Source organism: Temnothorax americanus, unplaced genomic scaffold (assembly GCF_048541705.1).
Source record: "Temnothorax americanus isolate GAGA-0224 unplaced genomic scaffold, ASM4854170v1 Scaffold75, whole genome shotgun sequence".
Taxonomy (NCBI): domain Eukaryota; kingdom Metazoa; phylum Arthropoda; class Insecta; order Hymenoptera; family Formicidae; genus Temnothorax; species Temnothorax americanus.
This window is the reverse complement of record NW_027509798.1, coordinates 141,855-156,190: the sequence shown is the minus strand read 5'-3', so window position 1 is coordinate 156,190 and position 14,336 is coordinate 141,855. Positions and strand designations below refer to the sequence as shown.

Below are 14,336 nucleotides of genomic sequence, written 5' to 3'. Positions count from 1 at the left end.
ATAGCTGTTTTAGTTGTTTGATAACTGTTCAAGAGCTGTTTCATAGCTGTTTCATAGCGGTTCAATAGCTGTTTTAGTTGTTTGATAGCTGTTTTTAGCTGTTTGATAGCGGTTCAATAGCTGTTTGATAGCTGTTTTAGTTGTTTGATAGCTGTTCAAGAGCTGTTTGATAGCTGTTTTAGTTGTTTGATAGCTGTTCAATAGCTGTTTGATGGCTGTTTTTAGCTGTTTAAAAGAAGTTTGATAGCGGTTCAATAGCGGTTATACAGATTGCAGTTATACTGATAGCTGTTTTTAGCTGTTTAATAGCTGTTCAATAGCAGTATTACAGATTAAACCATTGAAAGTTAATGGTGCGATATCGTTTTCGAGAATATGTCTTGCGGTGACTTCATCGCACACGTGCAAAACTGTACATCGTAGATTTTTCGCAAGGCGCATCCGTACGGAAGCTGAGATGAAATTAGATATGATAAACAAACGCTGTGACAATAGTGAGATGTGGAAGGATGAATTTAAAGGTACGCTCAGTAGTCGAGGACTAGAAGTGAGAGTCGGTTGGTGTGTTTGATCGTGCGGTTTATACAACAATTGGTTCGTCCTGGCCATCTTAATGCTACTGTAAACAGACTGTGTGCCAACGAAAATTTTTAACAAAAGTAAGAGATAGCGGTTCAATAGCTGTTTGATAGCTGTTTCATAGTGGTTCAATACCTGTTTGATAGCTGTTTTTAGCTGTTTTATAGCGGTTCAATAGCTGTTTGATAGCTGTTTCATAGTGGTTCAATACCTGTTTGATAGCTGTTTGATCGCGGTTCAATAACAGTTTTACAGATCAAATCATCGAAAGTCAATGGCGCGATATCGTTTTCGAGAACATATGTGTCTCGCGGTGACATCATTGCACACGTGCAAAACTGCACATCGCAGATTTTTCGGAAGGCGCAATTGTATGGATGCTGAGATGAAATTAGATATGATAAACAAACGATGTGACAATTGTGAGATGTAGAAAGATGAATTTAAAGGTACGCTCAGTAGTCGAGGACTGGAAGTAAGAGTCGGTTGGCATACTTGATAGTGTTCGGACGTGTTTGTCTTGTCGAAAAATTTCAAGTGTCGCGACTGTTTGCACTGTCTGCACTGTGTGATTTTAACAGTAGCATCGTGTATTGCGCCTTTTGAGGCATACAACGTTCTGTAAAAATGGATTTCGAAGAATTACAGTTTGAAGGACATGAAATGGAAGTTGAAGCAAACGTTGAAGAAATGGAAGTGAATGACGAGGAAGAAATGGAAGTTGATGACGAGGAAGAAATAGAAGTTGATGATGAAGCATTATTGTCGGACGATTCGTGTTATGATAGTGAATTGGCTGATGAGGATATTCCGGACGAAATTTTCAAAGTGTTAAATCAAGCAGAAGTGAATATGTTACACCCTCTGAAAAAGATGTGTTGCATATACTTTTATTTTACTCCAAGACATGTGAAGTTTTGTGCGTCATGTGTGTTTTTGTGTAAATTTTAACTGTGTAAATAGCCTGTGTAAATAGCCTGCAGTATTTTAATGTATACATATTATTGTGTAAATTAAGAGACAATGGTCTGAACTGAATTCTGAAGGTGACTGACTCAAGAGTTAGGGATTTCTGGCTCAAATCCTGCGGTGGTAAGCAAATTTTCTATGTATAATATAAATTTATTTAACGCGATCGTGAACGAGAACGCAAACGGGGGTCGGGGCGAGCGAGAGAAACCGCGAGCGAGAAGACGAATGGGGGGGGGACGGGAAAGAAACATCTTCGAGGGGGAGATAACGCGAGCGTGCCGTGTGACGTCACGCGGACTCCGCGGCGCGGCGAAACGCTGACCCCCTCGCCTCGCGGCGCCCGAAAACGCGAACGCTCCGCGGCGCGGCGAAAACGCGGATCACCCCTCGCCCCGCGGCGCGGCGGAAACGCGGTCGCCCCGCGGCGCCGGAAAACACGGCGCGGCAAAAACGCGGTTCCCCCTCACCCTCCCCCCGCGGCGCCCAAGAACGCGGTTCCCCCCTCCCCCTACCCCGCGGCGCCCAAGAACGCGGTTCCCCCCTCCCCCTAGCCGCAACGCCGAAACATGCGGGTCCCCCCCTCCCCCTCCCCCGCGGCGCCGAAACACGCGGTTCCCCCCTCCCCCGCGGTCCCCCCGCCCGTGGTTCCCCCCCCGCCCCCCCCCGCCCCTCACCCCCCCTCGAGCACCACCCGGGGGTAGAACCGGCCTAGCTTACCTACTTTCGAGTGTTGACGCAGTGAACCGCCGTGATAAACTGCCGGGTAATTTCAAACGCGGAACTGTATCGGTGAGGTGTCCTTCAGTGTTCCGAGCTTCCGTATCGTTATCGGAAACGTGATGGCCATATACCAGTGTAAAGTGCTCCAGCTCAAAGAGTTGCTGCATGAACGGCAGTTGCCGACATCGGGCAGCAAGGCGGAGTTGATAGCCCGATTGCAAGCGGCAGAGCCAGATAACGACTGGATTAACGAATTAAGAGCGATCGGTGTGGTACAGAATCATGATGAAAGCGAGCAGCACGAGGACACGGCAGGAGATCGGCGACGAGAGGCGGAGCATACGTCGATAAGTGATATCGAGCATGCGAGTGAGCGGTCGGAAAGAGATCGACGCGCGAACCGCGGCGGGACTCTGCCAGAAGACGTGGTGCGTGAGATGGAATTCATGCGGCGAGAACAAGCGTTAATGCAGCGAGAGATGCGGTTGTTGGAGAGAGAGAATCAGATGTTGCGTAATGCCCCGCGGAACGATGCAGGACCGGAAGTGCCATCGAAACATAGCGTGAAAGCAATATGTGAATTGCTGAGCGATTTTCAAGGAAAAGAGGGCATGTTCCGAAATTGGGAGAAGCAAGCCCGATTATTAATTACAACATATCGTTTGGATGACAACAGTGCAAAGATTCTCATAGGAGCGCGTCTTAAGGACAAAGCGTTAGAGTGGTTTCACTCTCGCCCCGAGCATGTCGAGCTCAGCGCGAATGATATACTTCTTGAAATGCGCAAGATGTACGATCACCGTCAAAGTAAATTGAAGCTGCAGAAGCAGTTTGAAGAAAGAAAGTGGAAGCAGGGAGAAGCGTTTAGTGCATATTACCACGAGAAGATTATACTTGCTAATCGCGTTCCAGTGGATGAAGAAGAAATTTTGGAGTACGTTATCGAGGGTATATCGAGTTTGCAGTTACGTAATCAAGCAAAGCTTCAACAGTTCGCCTCGAAAGACGAGCTGCTAACGGCGTTTGAAAGTGTCAATCTGATGGAGGAGAAAAGTCGTCCGGAACGAGAGCTGAAGTGGAAGAACAAGGAGCAGAAGGACGTGCAGTCTCATACGAAGGTGTCGGAGAGAAAGGATGCGTCGACGGAGTCAAGTACGTCACAGGTCAAAATACGGTGCTACAATTGCAGCAAATTTGGACATATGTCTAAGGATTGTAAGTCGCCTAAGAGAGAGAAAGGTACCTGTTTCAAATGCGGAGAAAAAGGGCATGTAATGAGCGAATGTAACGGTAAGAGTGAATCAGAACAAGTTAATTACGTAGATGCCTCGTTGATTAGTAATGAATTTCAAAAAGTAGTTACGATAAAATTGAGTGATTCTATTGCGAAGTATGAAACTAAAGTAGATGCGTTGATCGATACTGGGAGTCCAATAAGTTTTGTGAAAGAAAAGATTATTCCCTATCGTTTTATTAAGCCGACTGATGTTGGAAATAAATTTTGTGAAATTAATGGCAGTCAGCTAAACGTAGTTGGAACTACTACAATTGATATTCATTACGATCAAATTAGTGAAGCTAACGTGTCAGTATACGTGGTTGCTGATAATACTACGTCATTCTCTATGATAATCGGTCGGGACATTCTAAAAAGAGCTAAAGTTAATTTAATTGCTATTCCTGTAAACGTTGCGGAAAATTTAGATAACGACGAGATTCTGAATGTAGATAACGAGATTCTTAATATTAATATAAGCGATATGCCAGATAAAGTAAGTGAAACGTTAGTAATTAATTCGGATATTTGTCCTGCTAAACAGTTAGAGTTTAAAAAATTGTTCGAAAAAGAATATGTATTGCCAAAACGTCCTTTAAAGCCCAAGGTTAATGCGGAACTGATATTAAAGTTTGATAATGTAAAAAGCTTCCATTTCTCACCGAGGAGATTATCGTATAGTGAAAAGGAACAGTTGAGGAAAATTTTGGACGAATTATTAGCGAAAGGAGTCATTAGGCCTAGTAACTCCGAATATGCGTCGCCGGTTGTACTTGTACGTAAAAAAAACGGAGAGTACCGAATGTGTATCGATTATCGAACTTTAAATAAATATATATTACGAGATAATTCTCCAATTCCAGTGATAGAAGATCAATTAAATGTTCTTAGAGATAAAGAATATTTTAGTGTATTAGACTTAAAAGATGGATTTTTCCACATTCGCATGTCTGAAGAGTCTATTAAATATACTGCATTTGTTACACCATTCGGCCAATTTGAGTTCGTTGTAGTGCCGTTTGGATTAAAAACAGCCCCGACTAGATTCCAAAAATTTGTAAACGATATATTGCAGGAGCTGATCCGTGAGGGAGATGTAATAGCATACTTCGATGATTTCTTGATAGCAACTAAGTCGTTAGAACGTCATCTCTATGTATTAAAACGCGTATTTAGATTATTGATCGAAAATAGATGTAATCTGCGAATTGACAAATGTAAATTCTTATTTACCAAAATAGAGTATTTAGGCTACTCCATCTCTTCACAGGGCATAAGTCCGACTGATAGTGGCATTGAGGCTGTTTTAAAATTTCCCGTTCCTCAAAGTGTGCGCAATGTGCAATGTTTTCTCGGGTTGTGTTTGTACTTTCGCAAATTTGTTGAAGGATTTGCATTAATTGCTAAGCCTTTATATGACATACTGAAAAAAGATGCCACGTTTACTTTTACTGAAAAGGAGTTAAATGCTTTTGAGGCTTTAAAATCTAAGTTAGTAGCAGCGCCGATATTGGCCATTTATGATCCTCATGATTATACCGAATTACATTGTGATGCTAGTTCACACGGCTTCGGAGCCGTACTGGTACAGCGTAAGTCAGACCGTAAATTGCATCCAATTTTCTATTTCTCTAAACGAACAACGACAACGGAGAGCAAATATCACAGTTTTGAGCTAGAGACATTAGCTATAGTATATGCTTTGAAAAGATTTAGAATATATTTAGTCGGTATATCTTTCAAGATCGTTACAGACTGCAATGCTCTTAAATTGACGTTACAAAAGAAGGATATTAATCCTAGAATTGCCCGCTGGGCCTTAGAGTTGCAAAGTTTTGAATATACAGTAGAACACAGGCCGGGCAATCGAATGAAGCACGTGGACGCACTCAGTAGATCCTTTAATATTTGCGTCATAGAAGATAATCCGTTCGAGTATAACTTATCAGTTTGCCAGTCGCAAGATAAAGATATTATTGAACTAGTAGGAAAACTAGAGAAATCAGAAAGTCCATTCTTCGAGATGCGTAATGGATTGGTTTACCGTAAAAAGAATAATGATCTGCTCTTTTACGTTCCTCAAAATATGGAAAATAATATCTTGTTTAGATATCATGATCAAATGGGGCATCTGGGGGTAGAAAAAACTATGGAGGTAATACTTAAAAGTTATTGGTTTCCTGATTTAAAAGCGAAAGTAAGAGCGCATATCTCTAATTGTTTGAAATGCTTAGCATATTCTCCACATTCGGGAAAAACGGAAGGCATTTTGCATCCGATACCAAAAGGAAACACTCCCCTGGACGTATTGCACATTGACCACTTGGGACCCATCGATAAACGGTGTGCGACAAAAAAGTATATTTTCCTAGTTGTAGATGCGTTCACAAAATACGTCAAGTTGTACGCCACAAAGACCACCGCAAGTAAAGAAGCTATTAAAGCACTATCCGATTATTTTAGCAACTATAGTAAGCCTCGAGTTATTGTCTCCGATAGGGGCTCTTGTTTCACTTCGCAAGAGTTTAAGAGTTTTGTTGATAAGCACGTTATTAAGCATATATTGATAGCCACTGGTTCCCCTCAAAGCAATGGTCAGGTGGAACGAATTAATCGCGTAGTGATTCCTATGTTGGGCAAGCTTGTAAATAAAGAGGAAGATCAACTTTGGTATAACGTGTTACCGCAGATCGAACACGCTTTAAACAACACGATAAGCAAAAGTACAAATGAAACACCCAGCCAATTGCTTTTTGGAATCGACCAACGTGGCACAGTAGATGACCTGATCAAGGAATACTTGAATTCGAGCGTAAAAATTAAAGATAGAGATCTAATACATATTAGAGCAAGGTCTTCCGAAAAGATAGCGTCTTCTCAGGAATATAATAAAAAATACTTTGATAAAAAACACAAGAAACCGACTGTATATAAAGAGGGCAAATATGTATTACTGCGTAATTTTGATAGTACTGCCGGTACTTCTAAGAAGCTCGTTCCTCAATACAAAGGGCCATATGTTGTTGCGAAAGAATTGCGAAATGACCGATACTTAGTTTCCGATATCTCAGGATTTCAAAACACCCAAAAAAAGTATCAAGGCGTTTGGGAAGCCAAAAACATGCGACCCTATGTTAAGTAGACCATTAGGGATAAATAGCTTGTAAGACGTCACACTATGTTTAATAATTATTGTTGTATGCGTTATCCTTTCAATGAATAAATCGAGGACGATTCTGAGTCAGGATTGCCGAAACTGTAGGAACTATAGTATAATGCGGCATAGCAACTCGATCGTCCTTCGGTCGCATAAATATTTTCGTGCCCGCTTCGCGACAAGAGCGTTAGTTTTATGTTCGACGTTATTTTGTTAAAAAGCAGCGCGTCCCGGCAACGGGAAAACAGGCTCAGTCCTACAACGACCGCCGAAAGAGCCAGTCTCTCTCGTTTTCACGATTCTGTATTCAGTAATAAATCCTGACTAATATAATACATTTTAACGAGTGGCTTCCTCCCCTTACAAATTTTTGAGAAAGGTTACACGCCGAATTGGACCATTGAGGTGTTTAAGATCGTTAAAGTGCAGCGTACCAATCCCGTAACCTATCTACTCGAGGACTATCGTGGAAAATCCGTCTCTGGAGGGTTCTACGAGCACGAGTTGCATCGCGCGACTTATCCAGACGTGTATCTCGTGGAGAAAGTACTGCGCAGGAGGGGCGACGAGGTTTACGTTAAATGGCTGGGATTCGATGGATCGCACAACTCTTGGATACATAAGAACAATGTTATTTAATTCGTGCAAACTGTATTTTATTCTTAATATAAAAAATGATACATGTAAAATGTTTGAAATATGTGATACATATATACAGTATATAATAAAAAATATTAAATACTAAATACATGTGCGCGATATCCTTATTAATATCCCTTCTCATATATAATACGATATTTACTTGAGGACTATTTCTTACATACATATATGTTATACTACATACATTACACATACATACATTATATTACATATATACATTACGTACATACATTTATATGTACATACATACATACATTTTATTACATATATTGCATACATTACATACATACATACATACTGTTGCGCTCGACCGCGCGTTCGCCGCACAATCACTCACTTTCACACTCGCGGCGCGTGTCACGACACTCTCGCACAAATAAGATGACTCGTTTAGAAGATCAGTAGCTCTTTATTACGACTCCCGGTATAACAGAGGAGCTCGGGACGATACGTTGTAACCGGACGGTACATGGGAAGACACGAATCAACGCGGGGTGTCCTTGAATTCAACGGTCGCCACTCGGTTTGACCTCTGATATACAGAGAAGGTAAGTATCTATCGAATTTTCAATCAGACTAATTATTCTTCTTTTCAGGTTCCTGCCACATGAGGATCATCGCCGTCGCCGTTCAGGATCGCCGCTGCCACCGTCCTCCAGGATCAACGAGGGACTTCGAGTGATCGACGCCACTGGATCAGGTATGGTACAGAAGGTAAGTCCAATCGAATAATTTTCAAGAAATTTTTGACAAAAGATTGTATAATTTATTCAATTTGACTGATTTTCATTCACAGTTGTTCACAAATATCGAAGTTACACAATCTGTCGGACGATCGCACGTTCGGGCTGACACGCCCCTTTTCGTTACGACGCACAATATTTTTCGGCACTAATTCGCCGTTCGCTTTTGTAAAAGCGATAATTAACGCGTTTCGCGGGCGTTCCCGGTTGTTATGGAAGTTACGAGATTACGATTCGCGCACTCGGATTACGATCGCGGGACTTAGCGCAACAACGAGAGTGTATGCGGAATTACGTGTTGCTCCGTGAACTATCCCCGAGAGACTGCGACGAGTGGTCCGTCTCGCTCGGCCTCCCTACCATCGGCTATTCAGCCTCCACTCCGGCGCTCCCTGCGACTTTCTCCTTCGAAAAGTTTCCTAACTGCGCAGTTTGTCTCGGTAATTTTCCGCTCCGGTGTTTACGCGGGTCTATATGGAAATTTCCATGGGCGTTGCGCTCGCGATGCCCTGCCGTCCCGATGCCAGGGTAGTGGTTTTTCACTATTCCGAATATGCGTCCGCGGTTGACGCCGACCTGTGCGCCTATGCTAAATTCGCACGCCTTTTATGATTCCGGGCGACTTTCCCGGGGAAGACGTCCGGGTGACCAGCACCACGTCTGCCGACGTCGGCGACCTATCCTGACGTGTTCTTGGGACCTGGTATCCCGCTTTCCGAGGTCTTTCCTCGGCGATGACGTCCGTGTCGCAATCTACCGGACGGTACCCTATCTCGCGACCCGATCGTCGGAATTCGACGGCGCGTGGTACGGCGCTTATTTAGCCCCTCTCCGTTCGTCAGAGCAACTCAGTTCCCGGAGATGATGCCCCTGGTGCGAGTTCGCGGACGGTACGCCAACTTGTTTACCGGTAGTCGGATTTCGACGGCGCGCGGTACGGAGCCTAATCAGGCCCTCCCCTCTCGTCAGGGCTATGCAGTTCCAGGAGATGACGCACCTGGTGCGAGTTCGCGGACGGCACGCCAACTTGTTTACCGGTCGTCGGATTTCGACGGCGCGCGGTACGGAGCCTAATTAGGCCCTCCCCTCTCGTCAGGGCTATGCAGTTCCAGGAGATGACGCACCTGGTGCAAGTCTGCGGACGGTACGCCAACTTGTCTCCCGGTCGTCGGATTTCGACGGCGCGCGGTACGGAGCCTTATTAGGCCCTCCCCTCTCGTCAGGGCTATGCAGTTCCAGGAGATGACGCACCTGGTGCGAATCTGCGGACGGTACGCCAACTTGTCTCCCGGTCGTCGGATTTCGACGGCGCGCGGTACGGAGCCTAATCAGGCCCTCCCCTCTCGTCAGGGCTACTCAGTTCCCGAAGATGACGCACCTGGTGCAAACTTCCGGACGGTACCCTAACTCACGTATCCGTTATCGCATCGCTCCGATTTTCGGCTACGTGACCTTCTCGTGTCTCGTAGTTCTGTCATGCACCGCGCGATATCACGCCCCGATCGCTTTCTCGTAGATTACGGACGGTCCGCCATTTTCTATTCCCGCGGTCAAAATACGATCTTTTTCAGCTACAGCTGTTTCCCGGGCTCCCCGATTCGATCCGGGACCGTTTATTGATGCGAGAATCGTTAATCAAGCGAAATTGCGGACGGTCCGCCATCTTGGCTCCCCTTGGTCGGCCCTCGTCGCTGCTGCGCCTTGCCGTCCTTGATGGTCTGGTTTGTCGTCAGGGACGGCTTCCACGCCGTACGGGCATCTGGTTCGCTATACTTAAATCTATAATCGCGTCGGATTGTATTATGTAGGTAATTTTCGCGCCTGAGTTCGCGTTCCCCTAGCCATAATTTTAATAACGCTTGGGTCCCAGCCCAGTAGAGTTCCCCCTCCTCGGAACGCTGTGTCGAAATCTTAAATCTAGTTTGGTTTTCGTTCACCGTTGTCTCCTTCGGGTCGCTTGGCAGTCCCAGTGAAGCATACGGCTGCAACGTCCGAACGAGACGCGTCCCAGAGTAAATCTGAACATCTGGTATAACAGGAAAATCAATAGATAATAGAGCATCACGCAATCAATATTAGTAAACAAGCATCCGTCACTAAGGACGGTTCGCGACGCGACATCAAATGACGGGCGACTCGCATATACGCGCGACACGAGGATAGCACGGGCGCAACAATACATACATGAATCTTCACTGTTCCTTATTATGATAACTACTATGATAAAGGTATGCGATAATGTCCCCACGGCAACGTATCGGTCGAATCCGGCACGATATATCGCTTATCGTCGTACGGACTCAGAGCGATTTTCGTCTCGCTAATAGTGTACACTTCGTGCATTTTCGATCTTATACACGACTGCGGTCGAGTCATTTCAATCTCATCGTTCAAACACCGCGTGTAGTCGTCGAATGTGATGGTGCGCGCGATGACGTTGCTTTTTACACCTTTTGCTTTTTTACAGTCTTTTTTGCCATCGACTCGCAAGGCGTACATTTTTGCCCTAAGTCCAACGAATTCGGTCATAATGGCCCCGTTGTTTTCGTCCTTCATCAGGCCTGGCACTTTTTTATTGACTAGAGGCATATCATAAGCGTTATATCTACCGCATAGTCACTTGTGTCGAACCTGACTATATCATGTTTCATGTTCTCGTACGCGTCGTCGCACTTGATATGATAATTCAAACTGTCCGTGTCGGTATACATGATTCTACACGAGTCGCGGTACAAGGGAGACATGTATTCGTGGTGAAATTCGTATAGGCACACCTTCGACAAGTCGAGGATGCACATGCCGACGTAGATCGGTTTGTCGAATTTCACCTCGAGTTTGCGCAGTTCGATGGCTACCAGATTTTCTGAAAACACGCTACTGCTGTGAAAATTTGGTCGCGCGATCATTGCCTCTGCACCGTATCTACCCTTCCACTTCGTCACTAATTTTACATCGACGTGATTTCGTACATTCTCCATTGTTTTCCCAAAAACAGCGTTATTCATTAATTTATATAACGTTTTTTTGAACTCATTTTTGGCTTGTGTTCTGAATTTTGACAGACAGAACGGTAGGTCAGCGTGCGCGTCGTGTTTATCCTGCGGATACTCAAGATCGACCTCGAGAATATAGCCCGTAGGCGAATCCAAAGCGATCGCGTTAACGTCGAAATTTGACGCGTCTTCGACCCATCGAAACTCCGCGTAGGGCAGTGGCTTACACATCGCCCAGCCGTATAAGTTGTTGACATCGAAGTACATTAGGTACGATGACGGTTTCGATGAATCGTATGACTCCATATACTTGTTGTTGGCTTTCGCGTATCTGCCGGAACATTGACTCAGGCCGCCGCGTATACCACGTTCGATAAACATGACCATGTCAACGTCGGTCAGTAGTTCAAAATTGATACATGTATGTTTCAACATCGCGTCCCACGTAAAGCCTGGTAAAGTGTAGTAGTACGCGGGATCAAGCCCGTAACTCGCGACGCAGCTGTCGCGGAAATTTTCAAACACGTCGGCCAACAGCAAGACATCGGTTTTCAGGTATAGATCGCTGTATTCGCCCAGAGTTCGAACGGAGAATCGCTGCCATACGTTCGCGGCGTGCGCGTAATCGCTCTCGGATACGGTGTCACCGGTCAAGGAACTGTAAAATAAATCGCGCGGCGGTAAACACGTATCCTCCAACTTTTTGACGCTGTCCACGTATTCGTATGGAAAGACACCTTTTCGCGTCAATAATTCGAAATCGTCGTCGGATAACGCGGAAAATTTGGAATGTATAATTTTCAATTTATCCTTATCGAGGAAGGATGCCAATTTTGCGAGACTCGCGCTCAGAAATTTGTATGAGTCGATAAATCTTAATTTTATATCGTTTCGCGAATCAGATCTTTCCGCGGTGTCTTTCACGTGTTTAGTAAATGAGATGTACTTTTCCTTTGTTATAGGCAGTACATCGATTAAGCCTTCGAACGCGGCAGCTATCTCCTTGATAATAAAGTGCGCGTCATAGCCTGACAGATTGTGGAATATTACTGGGATGAAGTGAGAATCCTTATAATTCAGATTGCACGTCGAGTGTGCTGGACCTCTGTAACGCCCGGTCAAGTGGCAATGATCGCGTACACGATTATCATTTGGCGCGAACTGTTGTTCGCATATGTGACATTTCGTCGCGCTGTGAAATGTCTCCCACTCGTCTCGCGTTAGGTCTACCATGCATACAATGTCGGACAAGACGTTCTTTACGCGATGCGCCAATCCTTTGAGTTCCTCGACGAACCACGCGACGCAGTCGTTATCGCGACGAAATCGATACGCTGATAACGTTTCATCATACGAGCACTGTACGTAGTATGCTATACTACATACTCGATGATGTTGATAGGCGTATGACGCGTGTTCCGTCTCCGGTTGTGTCTTCTGCAGCACACACTCCAGATCGGCGTACACCACGAAGGGAAGTCGCTCTTTCCGGCTATGGTTCTTGAAGCACAGCCACTTGTTGTCTTCACTCGGTAGTTTGATAGCGCAGTCGTTTATCTTTCGGCAGTTCACAGTGTGAGACTGCAATTTGTCGCTCGAACTAAAGTAGTAAAGACATCTGCAAAAAAAGAATCATAAAATATAAATTTTTTTTTATACACAAAATATAAAAATGATATATATATTATTAAAAAATATAAGTACTTACCGATTACAAATGTACTTCTGACCATGATGCATGCTCAATTGTGAGCTTACGAGACGGGATAGATTTTTAATCCACGCGAAATGTCCAACATTGTTGTCTCGCGGATTCTGCATGTACAGCAGATTAACATGTTTTTTAACACTCGTGTGGTCGGTAAGCCGTATTGGAAGAACGTTTGACGTCTTCTGTCCCTCGATGGTATAGACGTTGATGGAGATGTTGTTGTGATTTTCAAACCGTTTAATTTGACTCAACGTCATTGGGAACTCAATGTCCGTAAGATCTAGCACCGACGTGTAATGTGGATACGAATATTCCCGTTCTGAATTTCTTTCGGCTGGATGTAAGGCGGCGACTACTGACCATGCGAAACATGCATTGTCCATAGACAGCACATTGATCACCGCGTTCTTTACTTTAATGTCTTTAGGCAATTCCAAGTGACACCGCGCGCGCAAAGGATTGTACTTGTTGACGCTCACCGTCAAATTGAGGATTCGAGTCAACGCCCACCCACTGTCGCGTTCCTGGAACTCCTCGAGTTTCGCTAATGTGGGCTCGATAACGTGCAGCTCGTACCAATCATGCAAGTGCGATGTACCACAGAGTTCTATGTTATTTGTACATATACTCTTATTGGCACGTTTATCACCCGCCACAAACTCCCCGTTGAACACGGTGTTCACTTTGACACAGTTATGTGTTTTTATAATGTCTCGTACTCGCTTGCACACTACGCTGCAGGCGTCTTCCAAAAACTGTCGCGGTTCTATATGGTCTGTATTAATTACCGCACCGGTCATTATTCGCGTTTCGAACCCGGCGTCGATTTCTCGCCATACGAGTTCTGCCGCGCGCGTGTCGCCACTGGTGCCTGCATTCGCATAATTACCACCGCTATGGATAAATTGTCTTTCCAATCGCGACTTTACACCCTCGAGTCGCGCGATTCGGGCAACCAACGATTGCCTCTGCCCGATCGTTGGATTGTCGGAGAGCCGCTGACGTTTGGCACTACAGCGTGTCTCGAGCTGCTCGACGAATTCCGCGCATTGCAGTGTCCATGTGAAATATTCACCCACGGTAGCTACTTGGTCGGATAGCTCCAATAGATCGCGTTCGGTTTGCTCGAATTGATCCATGTTTTATCTATTCAGATTTAGGTTGTTCATCAGATTCAGGTTGTTCATCACTACGAAGTCGACAACTGTAGTCGCCCAATAGCGATACTTTATTAGATATCAATGGTTCATACGGTAATAGCGTTGCAGACACATATTGTTCATCATCATCATGCCAACCATCACTTTTACGTAACTTCCATTGCCACTTCCCAATAGTGACACTCCTTATACTCGGACCTAAAGTTAGGTTTATTGTTAAAGGAAAGGGCTTCGTCACAGATAAAGCTGTATGAGCTTTATCCTCGTTCCGCGCCTGTATGTACATTCTCCATTTTGAGCTACCATACCAGTTATTACTATATCCAAAATCCTTGATAACAACTCCTTGTCTATGAACGATGTGT

General features: G+C 44.8%; 2 protein-coding genes and 1 pseudogene across 2 annotated transcripts in view; all 3 read right to left on the bottom strand.

The window, feature by feature from the left end:
• Window positions 1-14,336, bottom strand: part of LOC143906733 (uncharacterized) — a 140,655-nt gene that overhangs the window by 101,231 nt on the left and 25,088 nt on the right. The gene's annotated exons all lie outside the window — the stretch shown is intronic.
• Window positions 8,172-11,125, bottom strand: LOC143906706 (uncharacterized; annotated as a pseudogene).
• Window positions 11,182-13,950, bottom strand: LOC143906716 (uncharacterized; the record flags this gene model as incomplete). The annotated part of the gene is made up of 2 exons (XM_077422960.1): window positions 12,809-13,950; window positions 11,182-12,718 (listed from the first exon to the last, which is right to left on the bottom strand). Coding segments are annotated over exons 1-2 (2,679 nt in total), but the record flags the coding sequence as incomplete, so codon positions are not given.